This window comes from Oncorhynchus masou, chromosome 21 (genome assembly GCF_036934945.1).
Source record: "Oncorhynchus masou masou isolate Uvic2021 chromosome 21, UVic_Omas_1.1, whole genome shotgun sequence".
Taxonomy (NCBI): Eukaryota; Metazoa; Chordata; class Actinopteri; order Salmoniformes; family Salmonidae; genus Oncorhynchus; species Oncorhynchus masou.
The window spans coordinates 25,218,765-25,236,261 of NC_088232.1; the positions used below are offsets into that span (position 1 = coordinate 25,218,765).

A 17,497-nucleotide genomic window follows, 5' to 3' on the forward strand; every position below is an offset into this window, starting at 1 on the left:
ACTGGACCTCACCAAAAAGGTGTGAGAAGCCCAACCGACCCCCTTACACAGCGTGGTAGAGCACGTTGAGACGATGAGGGAGCGGATGACAGCCATATGGCCAGTTGTGAGGGAACATATGGAGAAGGCCCAACACGCCCAAGCCCAGGTCTACAATCGGGGAGCCCAGCCCTGAGAATTACAGGTGGGACACAGGGTGTTGGTCTTAATCCCCACGGCCGAAAGTAAGTTCCTGGCAATATGGCACGGGCCCTACGAGGTGAATGAGAAGCTGGGACCTGTCAATTATGGAAACCTCCAATGAGGACCTCGAGCCAGCCCAGAGGCATGAGCTCAGGGAGCTCGTCGATCGGAACATGGCGGTGTTCTCCAAGAAGCCTGGCCGCATGACCCTCATTGAACACCACATGCATACCCAGCCCGGGGAAACGGTACGAAAGAGGCCATATCGGATTCTGTAGGCCCGAAGGAAGGCCATGAAACAGGAAGTGGAGACTATGCCTAGGATGGGGGTCGTTGAAGAGTCTCACAGTGCATGGTGCAGCCCCATCGTGTTGGTGCCCAAACCGGACGGTAGCCTGCGCTTCTGTAATGATTTCCACGGTGTGAACGACATAAGCTTGTTCGATGCTATGCGGAGGGTGGATGAGCTCATCGAACCGATTGGGGAAAGGACCGGTACATCAGCACCCTTGACCTGACCAAAGGATATTGACAGGTACCGTTGGCAAACTCCTCCCGGGAGAAGATGGCATTTTCGACAACAGGCGGATTGCATCAGTACCGTCCATATTTGAGATTTTTGGTTCCAACCGCCCTGTCTTTGTGAGACGCAGAGTAGGTGAGCTGATGATCTCCACATTTTGTATTTCCCACCGTTAAGCATGGAGGAGGTGGTGGGATGGTGTGGGGGTGCTTTGCTGGTGACACTGTGATTTGTTTAGAATTCAAGGCACTCTCAACCAGCATGGCTGTGTAAGGGCTATTTGACTAAGAAGGAGAGTGATGGCGTGCTGCATCAGATGACCTGGCCTCCACAATCCCCCGACCTCAACCTAACTGAGATGGTTTGGGTTGGACCGCAGAGTTAAGAAAAAGCAGCCAACATGTGCTCAGCATATGTGGGAACCCCTTCAAGATGAAGCTGGTTGAGAGAATGCCAAGAGTGTGCAAAGCTGTCATCAAGGCAAAGGGTGGCTACTTTGAATAATCTAAAATATATTTTGATTTGTTTAACACTTCTTTTGGTTACTACATGATTACATGTGATATTCCATAGTTTTGATGTCTTCACTATTATTGTATAATTTGATCAATCTACTTCCCATCTTACTCACAAAACCAGTTTGAGAAACCAGTTTTGAGAAATCACAATGCCAAGATCATTCAAAAACACTATCAGCTTAAAATGATCGTAATACAGGTTTCACATCGATCAAGAAATATTTCATAGTCCCTCTTACAACAGGTTCGTGACAGTGTCAGGCACAGAGATGCCTAATAACCCTCTAACTCAGTACAATGTTCCTCTTTCACCTTGCAGGATGAGCTGGACCTGTCAGGGAAACACCGGGAAGTCATGTTTGCCCTGCCAGCTGAGAAGAAATGGCAGATGTACTGTAGCAAAAAGAAGGTAAGTTTAAGGCCACTTGACTTGTAGTTAGTATTAATGTAACCATGTGTTTTGATTCTGTTTGTATTGTGTCTGAGTGTGAGAGAGAGTGTGTGTGTGTGTGTGTGTGTGTGTGTGTGTGTGTGTGTGTGTGTGTGTGTGCATCTCTCTTGCTCTCTGTGTATGTTAGCTACAGTATCCAGAGGGAATGTCTGCTGAGCGCTGCTAGTGTGTGGGAAATATTTTCAATTGAAACAAATGAGAGAGAGAGAGCGGGAGAGACTCAACACAAGCCCCCCTCTCTTCCCTTTCCAATCCCCACCTCCTTGTCCCAATTCCGTTGAGTCAACACATCAAAGCCCTCCCCTAGTGTTCCAGCCCTCTAATAGAAAATTAACCCTAACTTTGGAGTTGTGCTGTTCCTCATTAATGGATTGGATACATTTCCTGGAAGGACGCTCTCATCTGTCCTGGCCGACTAGCTGATAAATATGTGAATACAGAATCCTGGCTGTCTTGCCAGATTAAAGTACACAGAGGTCCAGCCTGAATTTAAAATGGTGAGAAAAAAATGAATTTAATCCAATCTATACCCAATAATAACAAAGTAACTAATTTGCGTAAATACTCACTCCTGAGTCGATACATGTTAGAATCATCTTTAGCATCTATTTAAAGCGATGAGTCTTTCTGGGTAAGTCTAAGAGCTTTCAACACCTGGATTGTACAATATTTGCACATTATTCTTTAAAAAAATCTTCAAGTTCTTTCAAGTTGGTTGTTAATCATTGCTAGACAGCCGTTATCCAGTCTTGCCATAGATTTTCATGCCAATTTAAGTCAAAACTGTAACTAGGCCACCAAGATGTTGTCTTGGTAAGCAACTCCAGTGTATATTTGGCCTTGTGGTTTAGGTAATTGTCCTGATGAAAGGTGAATTAATCTCCCAGTGTCTGGTGGAATGCAGACAGAACCAGATTTTCCTCTAGGATTTTGCCTGTTTACTCTATTTTGTTTATTTGTATCCCCAAAAACTCCCTCGTTTTTATACCCTTAACATGATGCAGCCACCACCATGCTTGAAAATATGAAGTGTGTTGTTGCATGTTTTGAAATATTTTTATTCTGTACAGGCGTAAGTACAATGTTGTTGATCCATCCTCAGTTTTCTCTTATCGCAGCCATTAAACTCTGTAACTGTTTTAAAGTCACCATTGGCCTCATGAATAAATCCCTGAACAGTTTTTTCTTTTTCTCCGGAAACTGAGTTAGTAAGGAGGCCTGTATTTTGTAGTGACTGGGTGTATTGATACACCATCCAGTGTAATTTAATAATGGTCAAGGGGATATTCAGTGTCTGCTTCTTTTCTTTTTACCCATCTACCAATAGGTGCCCTTCTTTACGAGGCATTGGAAAACCTCCCTGGTCTTTGTGGTTAAATCTGTGTTTTGAAATTCACTGCTCGATTGAGGGACCTTACAATTGTATCTGTATGTGTGGGGTACAGAGATGAGGTAGTCCATTCAACTTATTATGTGACTTGTTAAGCACATTTTTACTCCTGAACTTATTTAGGCTTGCCATAACAAACGTATTTAACACTTTTTGACAGCTTTTAATTAATTTTTTATTTGTACAAAATTCCACTTTGATATCATGGGGTTTTGTGTAGGCCAGTGACACAATATCTCTGTTTAATCCATTTTAAATTCAGGCTGTAACACAACTAAATTTGGAAAAAGTAAAGGTGTGAATACTTTATGAAGGCTCTGTAAACTAGAGTGTTTTATCTAGAGAGGCGTTACATGGAATTGACTTTAATAAAGGAGAGTGTTTGACTGAATGTGAGTTCTCCCTGGTCTGCAACAGCTCTGTAACAGTAAGTGGTTGGTTTCTGTTGTCTGGCATGTCCTGCACTGTAAGACCTTGTTAAGAGAGCGAGAGAGTGCTGCCATAGAAACACCAATGCAGCTGCTGTCTGTTAATCAGTAGGCAGCTTTCTTCTCAATGGCGGGCGCTGAGTGGCATGGCCAGTAGCCAATAGCAGGTGCAGGGCCCTCTGAGCCCAGGTAGCCCTTATACACTTCCTGTTTTTTACATTCCATTTCCTGTCCAGCTTACGCTCCCTCTTTGTTCCATTACCGGGGTCAACGTCTTGTCTCATTAACTGCGTGGATCTCACCATGTCTGGGATCCAAATTGAACATGGCTCTGTTTTTCACTATTGTTAATCAGACAAGTGACACAATAGTGAAATTAAGCAATATTCAGTTGGGATTCCAGGGTAGATCTCATCGTCAGTTGGCCGGAACCTTCCAGCCATGATAACTGCCAAGGTGGTCAATGTGGGATAGCAAGTGCGCTGTGTTCGCAGTGATGTCTTACTGACCTACAAAGCGAGCTCCAAACTTACCAGTCTTCCAGTAAGTACTGGGAGATATAGCAGCACAGTGCTACATTTCACAAGTGGTCACTACTACTGTCCTCATTCCTGCTGACCCACTCCTTAAGTCGTCCGCATGCTTCCCAGCTGAAACATTTCATAATTTGTGCATATATTATGACACCATTTTGTGATGTTTTTGACTTCGGTGAGGGTTTTTTCAGCTGTTCAGGGACACATTTCTTTCTGAAGGCAAAGCCCAAATTCTGAGCCAAAGTCTACGTACCTTCATCTGTGATTAGACAACAGTAGGGATTCTTCAATAAAGTTTTCATGCACATTTTTTCTTTGAGAAATACTGCACCAATGTAAAAGTGCACCACTAAGATCTCATCGGCAAAAACATCAAAATGAATGACAGATTTCTTGAGTTATCTTGGATTAATACTGACTGTTTTGAGGAAGTGTATACTGGCTATGGCATCTCAAAATGGACAAACGGTACTATTTCTGCTCTTTTCTTGTTTTTCAAGCGAAGGCCTTTTAAGGGAGTATGCGATCACACTCATTCTGTTTGGCTGGTTGAGTACGGTTAGGCACCAACCAAACTGAAGCATACTTTTTTTTTTATAAAGATCTACTAAACCCAACTATTTTAATCAATTCTGCTGTCTGAAATATAGCCACCTCTGAAATATAATCTGGTTTCATCCTTATCACATTGCTCATGTGGTGAGGATGGATGGGAATCTGGGTAACTAACACCTCATCAGGGAGAGAGAGGGAGTGCTCCAGCTCCTTTGTTTTCACAGATTTATAGACCCCTTTAATGGGATATTGTGTTGACCATTGCTAAGCCACACACTCATTTCACTAGCCCAGACTTTGGTGTGCTGGTGTTAGTGTTTGGTTTTTTAGTCTGGGAAGCTTTGGGAAGTGTGGGTGGGCAGCTCACCCAGTAGCCCATTAAATCTGCTTACCTAACCACTCCTGTGGGGACTCAAAGGCTTCAATTATGAGGTGCCAGGGGACTGGACAGTATACGGAACTAGGACACTGAACAGGAAGAAAGAATGAAGAATAGAATCATTTCTCTTTTGAAAAGATGGTGGAAGAATGTTTGAAAGAACTTGTGCATTGAAGGCTGGGCTTGATCCTGGTCAGTGTTGGCCAAATGTACGCTGTGATTTAAAGAGGAGCAGTAGCAGATTATAGCCTAAACATAGAAAATTACCCAATTGCAGTAAATGTACGATGGCATTATTTCAGATCATTAACCTTTTTATACAATACAAATACTACCATCTGTTGAGAAACCCATAACCAAGGAGGGAAAAGGTATGTACTGGACATTACTCTAGACTGTTCATGCTCAGCCAAAACCTAAGACAAAATGGCCGACTTGAGCCTGCGATACACAAGGGATTTATAAGAATCCATGAGATTAGGCTGCACAGCAAACTTATACATTCTGTGAGACTGAGAGCCAGGTGAGAACCAGAGAGTACATATCTGGTGTGGTTTTTATGATCCCAAAGGGAGACTAGGCTGGAAATTAATGAGGGCAGTCCAGCTCACACACTCCACTGTCACTGGAAGGAGTTGAGCTGCAATTACACGCTAGTGGGTCAGGTTATATAGGGGTCATAAGGCCTTGGAGGTATTCTCTGTTCTCAGGCTATGCACTGTACTTTTCAATACAGGGTTTGGGTTTTGTCTGGATAATGATATGATGGTCAAGGGAAATATATTAAAAGTTTATGTGGTGTGGAAGGAATGTGTGTGTGTTTTATGTAACGCTTTGTCTGTCTGTTTTCTGTTTCAGGAGGGAGAAGAGAGCAAGGGTGCGACTAGCTGGCCAGAGTTCTATATCGACCAGTTGAATTCCATGGCTGCAGTAAGTATCCTTCTCCCCTCATCAAATACCCAACCTGTACTTGGCAAATATAGCTAACATTGCAGATGCAAAACAATAACACACAATAACCAACCATGCTGTAGTGTAGACAGAGCCATGCGATTTTGGTGTTGCACTAGCCACTATATAGAGTAGACCCTCTATTTTATGGGTATCTCTCCTTGTAAAAGCTTATGGTCTGATGCTAAATCTGTGGAAAATTTGAGTAAATTAAGGGGGTAATATCAATTTGTTTTATAGTTTTGCCTGGAGGGTGGAGATGGGGGGGGGTCTGTGTGTGTGTCTCTTATAATGCTACATATTTCTCACATATGTAAATAACTGTGAAACCCTCACAGTTTATATTAGGCAAATATGCAGTATAATAGTGACCTTTTATTTAACCTGGTAAGTTATTGAGAACATATATTTTTAAAATATATGCGCTGAAAAGGCTTGTCCATCTGAACATGCACTATTTGACAAGCTGATGACGTTAATCTATGGTCCCTTAATGGAATCTCACACCCGGAGTTGTGTGTTAAATCTCGACATGCTTCCTCTGGTTTGGAGGTAGTAGTCCTGGGGGGGATCCCTATAGGCTAATTTAGGATGTTTTCACAGAGCAGTGAAGTTACAGTAGCACTAGGGCTGGCAGGTGTGAGATTCTGGTTGGACCCTAACTTCTAACTGTTACCACAGGGTGTAGCCTGCTCCAGGCCAAGTAAAGGAAATTACCTCCAGTCATGTATCAGTGAAGGAGCTGCTGGTGGTCTGCTGGGATAATAGGATAAGAGCTGCCTGCTGGTGGTCTACAGCCAGGGATAGTAGCTTACTGAGCAGGTTCCTTCCCAGCACTGTGAATCATAGGTCTGGTGGTCAAAGTTCTTATGGCCTGGAAAAAACAGAGAACCATGATGGTCCTAGAACAGAGCCTTGAAGGACACCATTTTGAGTTTTAGTGAGCACATTGTCATTGAGTCGTCTTGTCATCACCAGAGGAAGACCCTTATTGCTTTGGAAATGGAGGATGAGGAAGAGAGGAACAAGACAATAGAGAGTTTAAAGACAGCTCTAAGGACACAACCCATGAGGTAAACCAGTGACACTCACACACTCATGCTCCTTTTAATGCTTACATGTTCTCGTATGCATGCATTCAATTATGATGTGTGCTATGTATGTGTTTGTGAAACCGAAGGCTGAAATTGAAGAATTGGATAGCCTTAGATCACATGAGATCGAGTTTCCTTTTCTTTTATGAGATATTAGTTATGATAAACTCATATTCTATTTCGAGCACAAGTCATAACAGATTTTGGCCGAGAGTGATTTAGTGAGTCTGCTATTTTCACAAAGTAGGTTGAGTTAATTCACTGTTAATTCAGTCTCCGAGTCCATTCATCATCATTAGAGTGACCTAATATGATTAATTACCAGACTAGGCTTTGTGTTGAGAGCCATTCAGACTCAGTTCCAGTCCAAACACCACTGCATTAATATGATATTACAGCTCTATAGACCACACCGCGTAGACTTGTCTGACACACGCACACACACACGTACACGTATGCAAGCACACACACGTGAGGTAAAATGTCTTCCCCTTAAGGTCCTCCAGAGGTTAGGTCTCCTTCTCACCTTTCACCTCTAACCCCTCCCAGGGGTCATGGTAGTTTATCACCAATGAGCTCTCTCTGTTTTTCTCCATGCCTGTTTTACTGTGCTAAACGGCGCTTGGCTGCTGGCTGAAGATGTTTATTTGTCCTCGGTTCTTGTTTTCATGGAATGAAAACTGCAATTCCAGTTGCTTACATTGAACACATATGCACACCGAAAGCACATGCAAACACACGTGTGCAAACTCTTAGTTTTGTTAAACAAAGTGAAGTTACTGTAGAGGGCAACAAAGGGATCAAACTCTCTATAAATATAATTTAGTCAATTTTCATAGAACACATGGTCACCACACTAATTTACATTTTATTTATATATATTTTTTAATGTAACCTTTATTTAACTAGGCAAGTCAGTTAAGAACAAATTCTTATTTACAATGACAGCCTACTTCGGGCAAACCCAGACAACGCTGGGCCAATTGTGAGCCGCCCATTGGGACTCCCAATCACGGCCGGATGTGATGCATTCTGGATACAAACCAGAGACTGCAGTGACGCCTCTTGCACTGAGATGTAGTGCCTTATACCGCTGTGCCACTCGGGAGTCTCAAAGGGCTCTGGTCTAAGGGCTCTGGTCTAAGGGCTCTGGTCTAAGGGCTCTGGTCTAAGGGTTCTGGTCTAAGGGCTCTGGTCTAAGGGCTCTGGTCTAAGGGCTCTGGTCAAAAATAGTGCACTACATGGGGAATAGGGTGCCATTTCAGATGCAACCTGTCTCTCTCCCTGACCTTTACCCTCGATCGTCTTCCTTTAAAGGTTTGTGACGCGGTTCATCGACCTGGACGGTCTGACCTGCATCCTGAACTTCCTGAAGAGCATGGACTACGAGACCACCGAGTCTCAGATCCACACGTCCCTGATTGGCTGCATCAAGGCCCTGATGAACAACTCCCAGGGGCGCTCCCATGTGCTCTCCCACACAGAGAGCATCAACATCATTGCCCAGAGCCTGGCAACTGAGAACGTCAAGACCAAAGTGGCGGTGCTGGAGATCATGGGCGCTGTGTGTCTGGTGCCAGGAGGGCACAGGAAGATCCTGGAGGCAATGCTGCACTATCAGAAGTTCGCTTGCGAGAGGACTCGCTTCCAGGTGGGAAGACAGACACCTTAGCCTCATAGACACCACTGTAGCCAAGTGTTCAATTGGGCTTTTCTCACTAATGTGTTAACCCAAGGTTTTCCTTAACCGTGTGTTAAGGCTGTGCCAGAGATATTGCATGGTCTTATTCACTTAACATTTATAACTTTCAGATGTTTATCTAATTCGTGTTTACGACCACATCAATTTTTTTCTTAAGATCATATTACTGATGCTTACTCCTTATTTCTCCTCGTTTCTCCTGTCTTAGACTCTGCTGAATGACCTGGACAGGAGTACGGGGCGCTACAGGGACGAGGTCAACCTGAAAACAGCCATCATGTCCTTCATCAATGCAGTGCTTAGTCAGGGAGCAGGGGAGGTGAGTACTCCTCTTCCTCGAAGTCTTTGCCCTCTTATGGTCCTGTTGGTTGTCTTCAGAGAGTCTTAACTGCTATGTGTACTGTACTCCACAGTCGAGCTTTGAGTTCAGAATTCACCTGCGATACGAGTTCCTTATGTTGGGCATCCAGCCAATTATCGATAAACTGAGGTCTCACGACAACTCAACGTTAGACAGGTGAGTGAAGTCATAAACTGCGTGATTGGTATAGTACATTTAAGATCTAGACCACACTGTCATACCCAACTGCAGTAGATTGTGTCTGACCATGAGATGTTGTCTTCCAGGCATTTGGACTTCTTTGAGATGCTGAGAAACGAGGATGAACTATCTTTGGCAAAACGCTTTGACACTGTGAGTAACATTGGTATTTACCTATACAGTACATGGAGTTTGTAATAGTCATTTCTCTGTCTACTAGTTCTAATATCAACATTTGTTTTTTGTTGTTGCAGGTGCACATTGACACAAAAAGTGCCACGCAAGTGTTTGAGCTCATAAAGAAGAAGATGAACCACACAGATGCACACCCGCACTTTATATCTGTCTTACAGCACTGTCTCCTTATGCCTTGTAAGTGCCACCTACCTCCCGTCCGCCATTTGTTTGAGTTTGCCAAGACTCTTCAGGCCTCAACTTTTACATCTTTGAGAACTAGACTGGTTTCTCAGAGGGATCCAAGGTGGTTATATATCAGTGTTTTTAGTGTATTTTAGAACAGCAGTAAAAATGATGTCCTCTCTAGGTAGTTTTAAATACCTGGAAATTATTGTTGGAGTTCTGCTTATGTAAGGGATTTCTCTCTAGAGCGTGTTCTGCCGTATGATAAGAACTTTCTACACTACAGCGGAAATGTTGTTCCTCCACAATGCTTTAGCTTTGTGTATGTTGTCCTGAGGGAGCTGACTCCAGCCTAATCTCTCCCCTTAGACTCTGTCCTTATTCTGTTGCTATGTGTATGGTAGGATTTCATGGGCATAGATTTAGCCTAGTCCTAGACTAAGAAGCATTCTCAATGGACAATCTCAATTAAACATGCTTTTTACTCCAGGACTAGACTTAGTTTGTGTCCAGAAGACTGGCCCTAGATGTTTGTTGTTGCATATGCATTGGCTGGCGCAATCAAATGTTCCTTTAGGTTATTAATAAAGCTCTCTCTTCTCTCAGACAAGCGTAGTGGGAACACAGTGCATTACTGGCTCCTCCTGGACCGCATCGTCCAGCAGATCGTCCTGCAGAACGACAAAGGTCATGACCCTGACGTCACCCCCCTGGAGAACTTCAACGTAAAGAACGTGGTGCGAATGTGAGTGAGAGCGGGGAAATGTTTTGACATGCCTGAGTTATGTCTGAGTCGGTTTGACGTTCTCCGCACGGCCGAGGGCTGACGGTCTTCATCATAAATCTCCATGTGTTATTTAACATGCCTCAATCCAGAAATGGCTTTAAACCCGAATATGGTGATCGTGAATATAAACAATGCTGTATATTTATTCATGCGTTCATTTTATCCTGGGCTGCCATGATCAAAATCACTATTGGTCCAGGTACTGTACATCACAAATATTACATGTAAAATATGTATGTCCTATTATCACTTTCATTGTGCAATCCTTCCAATGCTATTTGCTGATTTAGAATGAATACCCTGATCCCGTAATACTTGCTAAAAATCAGCAAGCAGGTTTTACCAGGATTTTAATAATTCCTTTTTGAAAATATAATCCAGAATTAAAGCGCTTTGATCTGTTTTTTTGGATGAGGAAATCTGTGAAACGTAGAATTCCAAACACACATACACAAACATCAGTCAACCCCTTCAGCTGCCTCTTGCAAATCTCAATATGACTCTGGGTAGGTTTAGAAGAAGTTTACAGGTTCCCTGTTGTCAACTCTGATCACTAATGACTTGTCTAATGAACCCGTTTTTAAAACTAAGCCTATGCCTAACCTCAGTGGCGGGGGATAATGCCTAGTGGGATTTTGCACAGGACACAAGACCTCGAATCACTTCTTAATACGTTAGATTAACCTCTGTTCTTCTGCTCAGGCTGGTCAACGAGAATGAAGTCAAACAATGGAAAGAACAGGCTGAGAAAATGAGAAAAGGTACACACATTTCTGGTTTCTATTAGCCGTGGAACTGTCGGAAGGCAGACCTTTCTGTACTGTGTATCATCATACTGACGACTGCTCTGGTCTCGCCTGTTCTGGTCTGGTTTCTCAGAGCACCATGAGCTGCAGCAGAAGTTTGATAAGAAGGAACGCGAGTGTGAGGCCAAGACCCAGGAGAAGGAGGACATGATGCAGACGCTGAATAAGATGAAGGAGAAGCTGGAGAAGGAGTCCAGCGAACACAAGCAGGTCAAGCAGCAGGTGGCCGACCTCTCCGCCCGGCTGCATGACCTCAGCACTGTACGTTTGTTTGTTTAGATCTCTGTTTTAGCTCAAAATGGGGATATCTTCCAAAAGTCCAAGGAAAAACAGAAAATAGCATCACAAAATGCATTGTAATTTTATGTTACACTATCACATCTTTCATCACCTTACTCCTTTTAGCTTTTCCAATCAGGAATAAAGGCAGGATGCTTTGGTTATAGTACAGTTGTGTATGAACAACAACATAGCCTGCTGTCTTGCAAATTCCTACGATAATTGCGTGCTAAACAACAACCATAGCAGTTGGCTATACAGCACAAAACAGATCTGGGGCCAGGCTAATGTCCTCTTTTCAAATCAAATCAAACTGTATTTGTCACATGCGCTGAATTCAACAAGTGTAGACCTTACCCTGAAATGCTTACTTACAAGCCCTTAACCAACAGAGCAGTTCAGGAAGAGTTAAGAATATATTGACCAAATAAACTAAATTAAAAAAGTAACACAATAACAAAAACGAGGCTATATACAGGGGGTGCCGGTACCGAGTCAATTTGCGGGGGTACAGGTTAGTTAAGGTCATTTGTACATGTAGGTAGGGGTGAAGTGACTATGCATAGTTAATAAACAGCGAGTAGCAGCAGTATACAAAACAAATGGTGGTCAATGTAAATAGTCCGGTGGACATTTGATGAATTGTTCAGCAGTCTTATGGCTTGGTGGTAGAAGCTCTTAAGGAGCCTTTTGGTCCTAGACTTAGCGCTCCGGTACCGCTTGCTGTTCATGACTGGTTGACTTGAGTCTCTTGACAATTTTATGGTCTTTCCTCTGACTCCGCCTATTATATAGGTCCTGGATGGCGGGAAGCTTGGCCCCAGTGATGTACTGGGCCGTAATCACTACCCTCTGTAGCGCTTTACGGTCAGATGCCGAGTAGTTGCCATACCAGGCGGTAATGCAACCAGTCAGGATGTGCTCGATGGTGCAGCTGTAGAATTTTTTGAGGATCTGGGGACCCATGCCAAATCTTTTCAGTCCCCTGAGGGGGAATGGTTTGGATGTGCCCTCTTCACGACTGTCTTGGTGTGTTTGGACCATGATAGATCGTGGGTGATGTGGACACCATGGACCTTGAAACTCTCGACCAGCTCCACTACAGCCCCGTCAATGTTAATGGGGGACTGTTCAGGCCCGCCTTTTTCTGTAGTCCACGATCAGCTCCTTTGTCTTGCTCACATTGAGGGAGAGATTGTTGTCCTGGCACCACACTGCTAGTTCTCTGACCACCTCCCTATAGGCTGTCTCATCGTTGTCGGTGATCAGGTCTACCATCGTTGTGACATCAGCAAACTTAATGATGGTGTTGGAGTCGTGTTTGGCCACGCAGTCGTGGGTGAACAGGGAGTACAGGAGGGGACTAAGTACACACCCCTGAGGGGCCCCAGTGTTGAGGATCAGCGTGGCATACGTGTTGTTGCCTACTCTTACCACCTGGGGGCGGCCCGTCAGCAAGTCCAGGATCCAGTTGCAGAGGGAGGTGTTTAGTCCCAGGGTCCTTAGCTTAGTGATGAGCTTCGTGGGCACTATGGTGTTGAATGCTGAGCTGTAGTCAATGAACAGCATTCTCACATAGGTGTTCCTTTTGTCCATGTGTGAAAGGGCAGTGGAGTGCGGTTGAGATTCCCCTTAGCCGTTCAGTTTAGGAGTGGATACACAGGATGTTTGATTACTGCACAGTTAGACATGAACAGCAACATTGCCTTGTGATGTTCTTCCAAATCAATATATTTGATTAGAACTGCTCTAGCTAGTACAGAGTGCTTCTATGATTTCCATTATGTAACAGAAATTATTGTAATACATCCAGTACTAATCGAATGTACATCCCAATGTGTCCCATTTTTTTCAGAGGCCAAATCCAAGTGTTCCTGGTGGCCATCCACTCATACCTGGGGCCCCTGGAGGTCCCATACCACCCCCTCCCATGCAGGCTGCCATGCCCCCACCCCCTCCACCACCCCCTGGGGGCATGCCTCCACCGCCACCCCCTCCACCCGGTGGCCCTCCTCCTCCTCCAGGCATGGGTCCCCCTCCTCCACCTGGAGCTCCCATGGGACCAGGGCTGAAAAAGAACATCCCCCAGCCCTCCAACCCACTCAAGTCATTCAACTGGGCCAAGCTGGCTGAGGTCAGTGAGTTCTGCTTAGTCAGAACGTGATGGACTGCGTCCAAAATGGCACCCTATTCCCCATGAAGTGCATTAATTTCGACCAGAGCTCTATGGACCATGGTCAAAAGTAATGCACTTAATAGGGAATAGGGTGTCATTTTGGACAAAGCCAGTAATTACATTTTTTGTGCATGTCTATCTAGTACAGAGGGAGTGAGTGCTGTGCTGACAAGGCAGACAGAACAGAGGTTTTTGTAGCTACATCTGACTGTCCAGGGGGAATGAAGGATAAGGACTGCCTTTTTACCCAATGCTTTATCTCTTGCATTGTTTGCACAATGGCATGAAATCAATATCGCAAACCAGCCCTAGACGTGTTTATATGTTGTTGTTGTAACCTCTAGAGTTCCAGGGGTGTGTATGGCTTTTACAGTCTTAGTTATGGATGGGGGCTGTTTTGTTGCAGAATAAGCTGGAGGGCACTGTGTGGATGGAAGTCGATGACATCAAGGTTTTCAAAATCCTGGACCTTGAGGACATCGAGAAGACCTTCTCTGCATACCAGAGACAGCAGGTATAGTTTAACACCTAAATACCAAAGTATTACTGTAGGGAAAAGGCATTTCAGTATATAGCAATTCATCCTTAAGCACAGGACACAAGACCTCGAATCACTTCTTAACAATTTGCATGTAACTACTTTGAGTGTTTCCATGGCCACTGACCATGCTGTTCTAACAAACACTTCTAGCTAGTGATAAACACATGCATGCCATTGCACTCTGTAACTGAATCCTTCCAGCAGCACTTCTCAACACATTGTCTGGAACTGGCTTAAAGGGCAATCAGGCCATTACAGAGCATTTTACTATAGCCTGGTCTCAGATCGGTTTGTGCTGTCTTGCCAACTCCTATGGTGACAACGACCTTAAGGCTTGGCAAGATAGCACAAACAGATCTGGGACCAGGCTAGCTTTTTTGTTTTTTTTGTAGGTCCGATCAATTGAATCATCTACTTTGTGAGTGTTCCCAGACGGAATGAATGTTTGGAACAGGAAGTTACCATGCTGATAACATGGTCCTTGGATAGTTTACTGATGATGCTGCATGAGAAGGGTGGCATTTTTCATTAAGCCTTTATATGTCCACAATGTCTATTCTAGTTCAGTTGAAATCCTCCAGATATCACTTTTCCCATACCTTTTCCTTTAACCAACCTAAAAAGTCTGTGATTGGAAAGGTTATACTAGGGCCCAATTCCCATTACTAACTGCCCATTAAAAGTATAAATAAAGTTGCATCAAATTGAATTCCTTTTGTTGTATAAGGAATTTATAAATTTTAATCCATGCTGTTTATGATGTGTCTGAACAAAGTTAATTTGCATCTCTGACTCATGATTCCGCTTTTCCTCACAAACAAATGCATAAATGGCCGCTGAGCTGGCCCTGTATTTCACCATACATAGCCTACTGCACGCTTGTTCTGATTAATAATGAATGCCGAATCTTCCTTGCTTCCTGCCCACCTACATGATTAGGACTTCTTAACAATGAACAATAACAAGGTGAGTGACCTCTGACCCCTCTGACGTTTACCCTACTCTGCTTCTGTGACGCTTCTGTCTTGATGCACGCTACCGTTCTTCATCGTACGCTGTTCTCTTTCTTGCTCTCTCTCTCTCCTTGTCTCTGTCCTGTTTATGTCTATGAGGATCGTGTGTCTCTGTGTGTATGTGTGTCCATGGTGAAATACTTGTGAAACCCATGTCTTCCTGCAGCCTCCATCTCTGTGTTTCTGTGGATTTATTCTTTCAATCAAGACTTTTAGAATATACTGTACTTCTAAACACACCAACATGATGTTTGAATGAACTGTTTTATTGGTTATCATTTCAAGATGTTTCTGAACATAATTAGCCAAATTGGTTTTGTGGCACGCAGTCAATTCTGCAAACAGCTGGAGTCTGGCAACTATAAAAAAGTGCCAGATCTCCGTTTTCCAAAAACAAATCTCTCCTGTATTCTTGGGGTGAAGCAATTGATCGCCAAACACACTATTTCACACAGCCTGTTTCACAGCTGTCCTCCATTTGGCAGTTTCAAATACTGACCCAGTCAAAGGAACAATTTGCTGTTTTATGTTCATACTGTGTGTCTCCTGTGCATCCTGGGCTTTTGTTAGGGTTTATGGTGGATGCATATGGGTATCGTGTCGAGTCTTTGTGTGGGTATGTGCGTGTGTGTGTGTCTGTTTTGTGGTCTGGTTACTATGTACCAGCAGGTGGTGAAATGCAAGAGGCCTTAAAAACACTTGTTCCTATTGCCGTTGATCAACAGCTAAACTGTATGCAGGTGTGAGTCAGCCACAGCCCTCCACCTAGCATAGCATGGGGCACTGTTATTCCTGGATCTTATTCATTACGCACAAATTTGAATACTGACTGAGACAAGCAAGGACTACTTGGGCTTGTACAATAGGAAACACACATTTTTTGTTTTACGTTGCAAAATATTTTTCTACGTGTTCCCTAATGAATATAACTCTGGTGTATTAGGTGTGGCTCTTCCTCCCAGAGAGAGTATCATTTAAGGTCATGTAGTCACAAGCATTTGCTGTGTTCAGCAAATACTGCATCCAAAAGTGCTTAAGTATGATGAGTGATTTACAATTGGGTGTTTATTAAACAGTAAAGCTGTCTAAATCTAGCTTGATGGTAGAGTATAATTTAAGGTCATGTACAGTAGTACAAAAAGAATGAGCTGTTCTGCGTGCTAGCCTCCATCCCAAAGTGCCTTAGTGTGATAAATTATACAATATTCTGTTTACATGAATGAAATGTGAAGTTCAGCTAATTACGGTTCATGTTCAAACTCTTCCTTCCCTCCCAAATGTTCTCCTTCCAGAAAGAGTCCGAAGATGATACTGTGACCTCCAAGAAGGTCAAGGAGCTGTCAGTCATTGACGGTCGCAGAGCCCAGAACTGTAACATCCTCCTCTCTCGGTTAGTATTTGACCTTTCTACCCCATGACATCATTGCAGACGTATGTCCTACTTATATTAGTGGAGATCACTTATTGTGATCGTGTCCATCTGATGGGTGCTTGAAATGTATTTTTCCACACACATACATGTACGCATATAAACACACACACTTCATTTGTTAATGTACACAGCCAAGTGTGTACATTCAATTCGTATTTAATCTACCATTTGTCCAATTCTGTATTTACATCAACTTCGACTCAAGTTGAGAGATAATTTTTCATATTTGACAATGTGTTTAAACATCAAGTGCAGCCAAGAATAAAATATGTACTTTGTAACGGGATGATGTTGGCCAGGAACTATTTGCTGCTTCATTACTGTCATCCCTGGTCTCCATGGCAGCAACCACAAACAGAGGCCTGTGTCCTTTCTACTAAGTTAATTTCATGTAGCTATCCTTCTCAATTTAAACACTGTAAAAGAAACCTGAAAGTTTAAGGGATTCAGCTATTTTGATTGCTTCCTGTATTTAAAGTCTCATTCAATATTTGTGGTTTATGAACAGCGGTTCATTCCTTTTTTTGAACTTGCAGACCTGAAAATGTTTTATTTCTACAACGTGGTGTCAATTATGCATTAACAAGCCTTTTCAGACTGAGCCAACACTTTGAATAAGGCTAATATGTACATTTATTTAATAAAATTGACATGACTGAATCTTAATTGCTCTGTCATTAGTGTGTGCCTAAATCAGGTATTTGGACTGTGAGAAGTCCTGTCAGAAAGCACCGTGGTCTGCTGTGGTAGGCTAGGGCTTCAGGCTCAGATGATGAGGGTGTTTGTTTGCCAATGGAGCTTTTCAAAGAGCAGAACCACCAGGCTTTCTGCCACCTGCTCTCTCTGGCTGGC

General features: G+C 43.4%; 1 protein-coding gene across 4 annotated transcripts in view; it reads left to right on the top strand.

The window, feature by feature from the left end:
* Positions 1-17,497, top strand: part of LOC135508013 (disheveled-associated activator of morphogenesis 1-like) — an 80,287-nt gene that overhangs the window by 51,065 nt on the left and 11,725 nt on the right. For 3 of the 4 annotated variants that reach the window (XM_064927887.1, XM_064927886.1, XM_064927888.1), the window contains exons 3-17: positions 1,544-1,633; positions 5,822-5,893; positions 6,893-6,987; positions 8,326-8,659; positions 8,919-9,029; positions 9,124-9,227; positions 9,338-9,404; positions 9,506-9,623; positions 10,218-10,356; positions 11,101-11,159; positions 11,278-11,465; positions 13,339-13,617; positions 14,066-14,173; positions 15,140-15,166; positions 16,506-16,603. In XM_064927887.1, coding sequence (XP_064783959.1) covers positions 1,544-1,633; positions 5,822-5,893; positions 6,893-6,987; positions 8,326-8,659; positions 8,919-9,029; positions 9,124-9,227; positions 9,338-9,404; positions 9,506-9,623; positions 10,218-10,356; positions 11,101-11,159; positions 11,278-11,465; positions 13,339-13,617; positions 14,066-14,173; positions 15,140-15,166; positions 16,506-16,603 — 1,889 coding nt within the window. The remainder of the gene's footprint in view (positions 1-1,543; positions 1,634-5,821; positions 5,894-6,892; positions 6,988-8,325; positions 8,660-8,918; positions 9,030-9,123; positions 9,228-9,337; positions 9,405-9,505; positions 9,624-10,217; positions 10,357-11,100; positions 11,160-11,277; positions 11,466-13,338; positions 13,618-14,065; positions 14,174-15,139; positions 15,167-16,505; positions 16,604-17,497) is intronic. The other variant, XM_064927889.1, reaches the window with a different exon arrangement.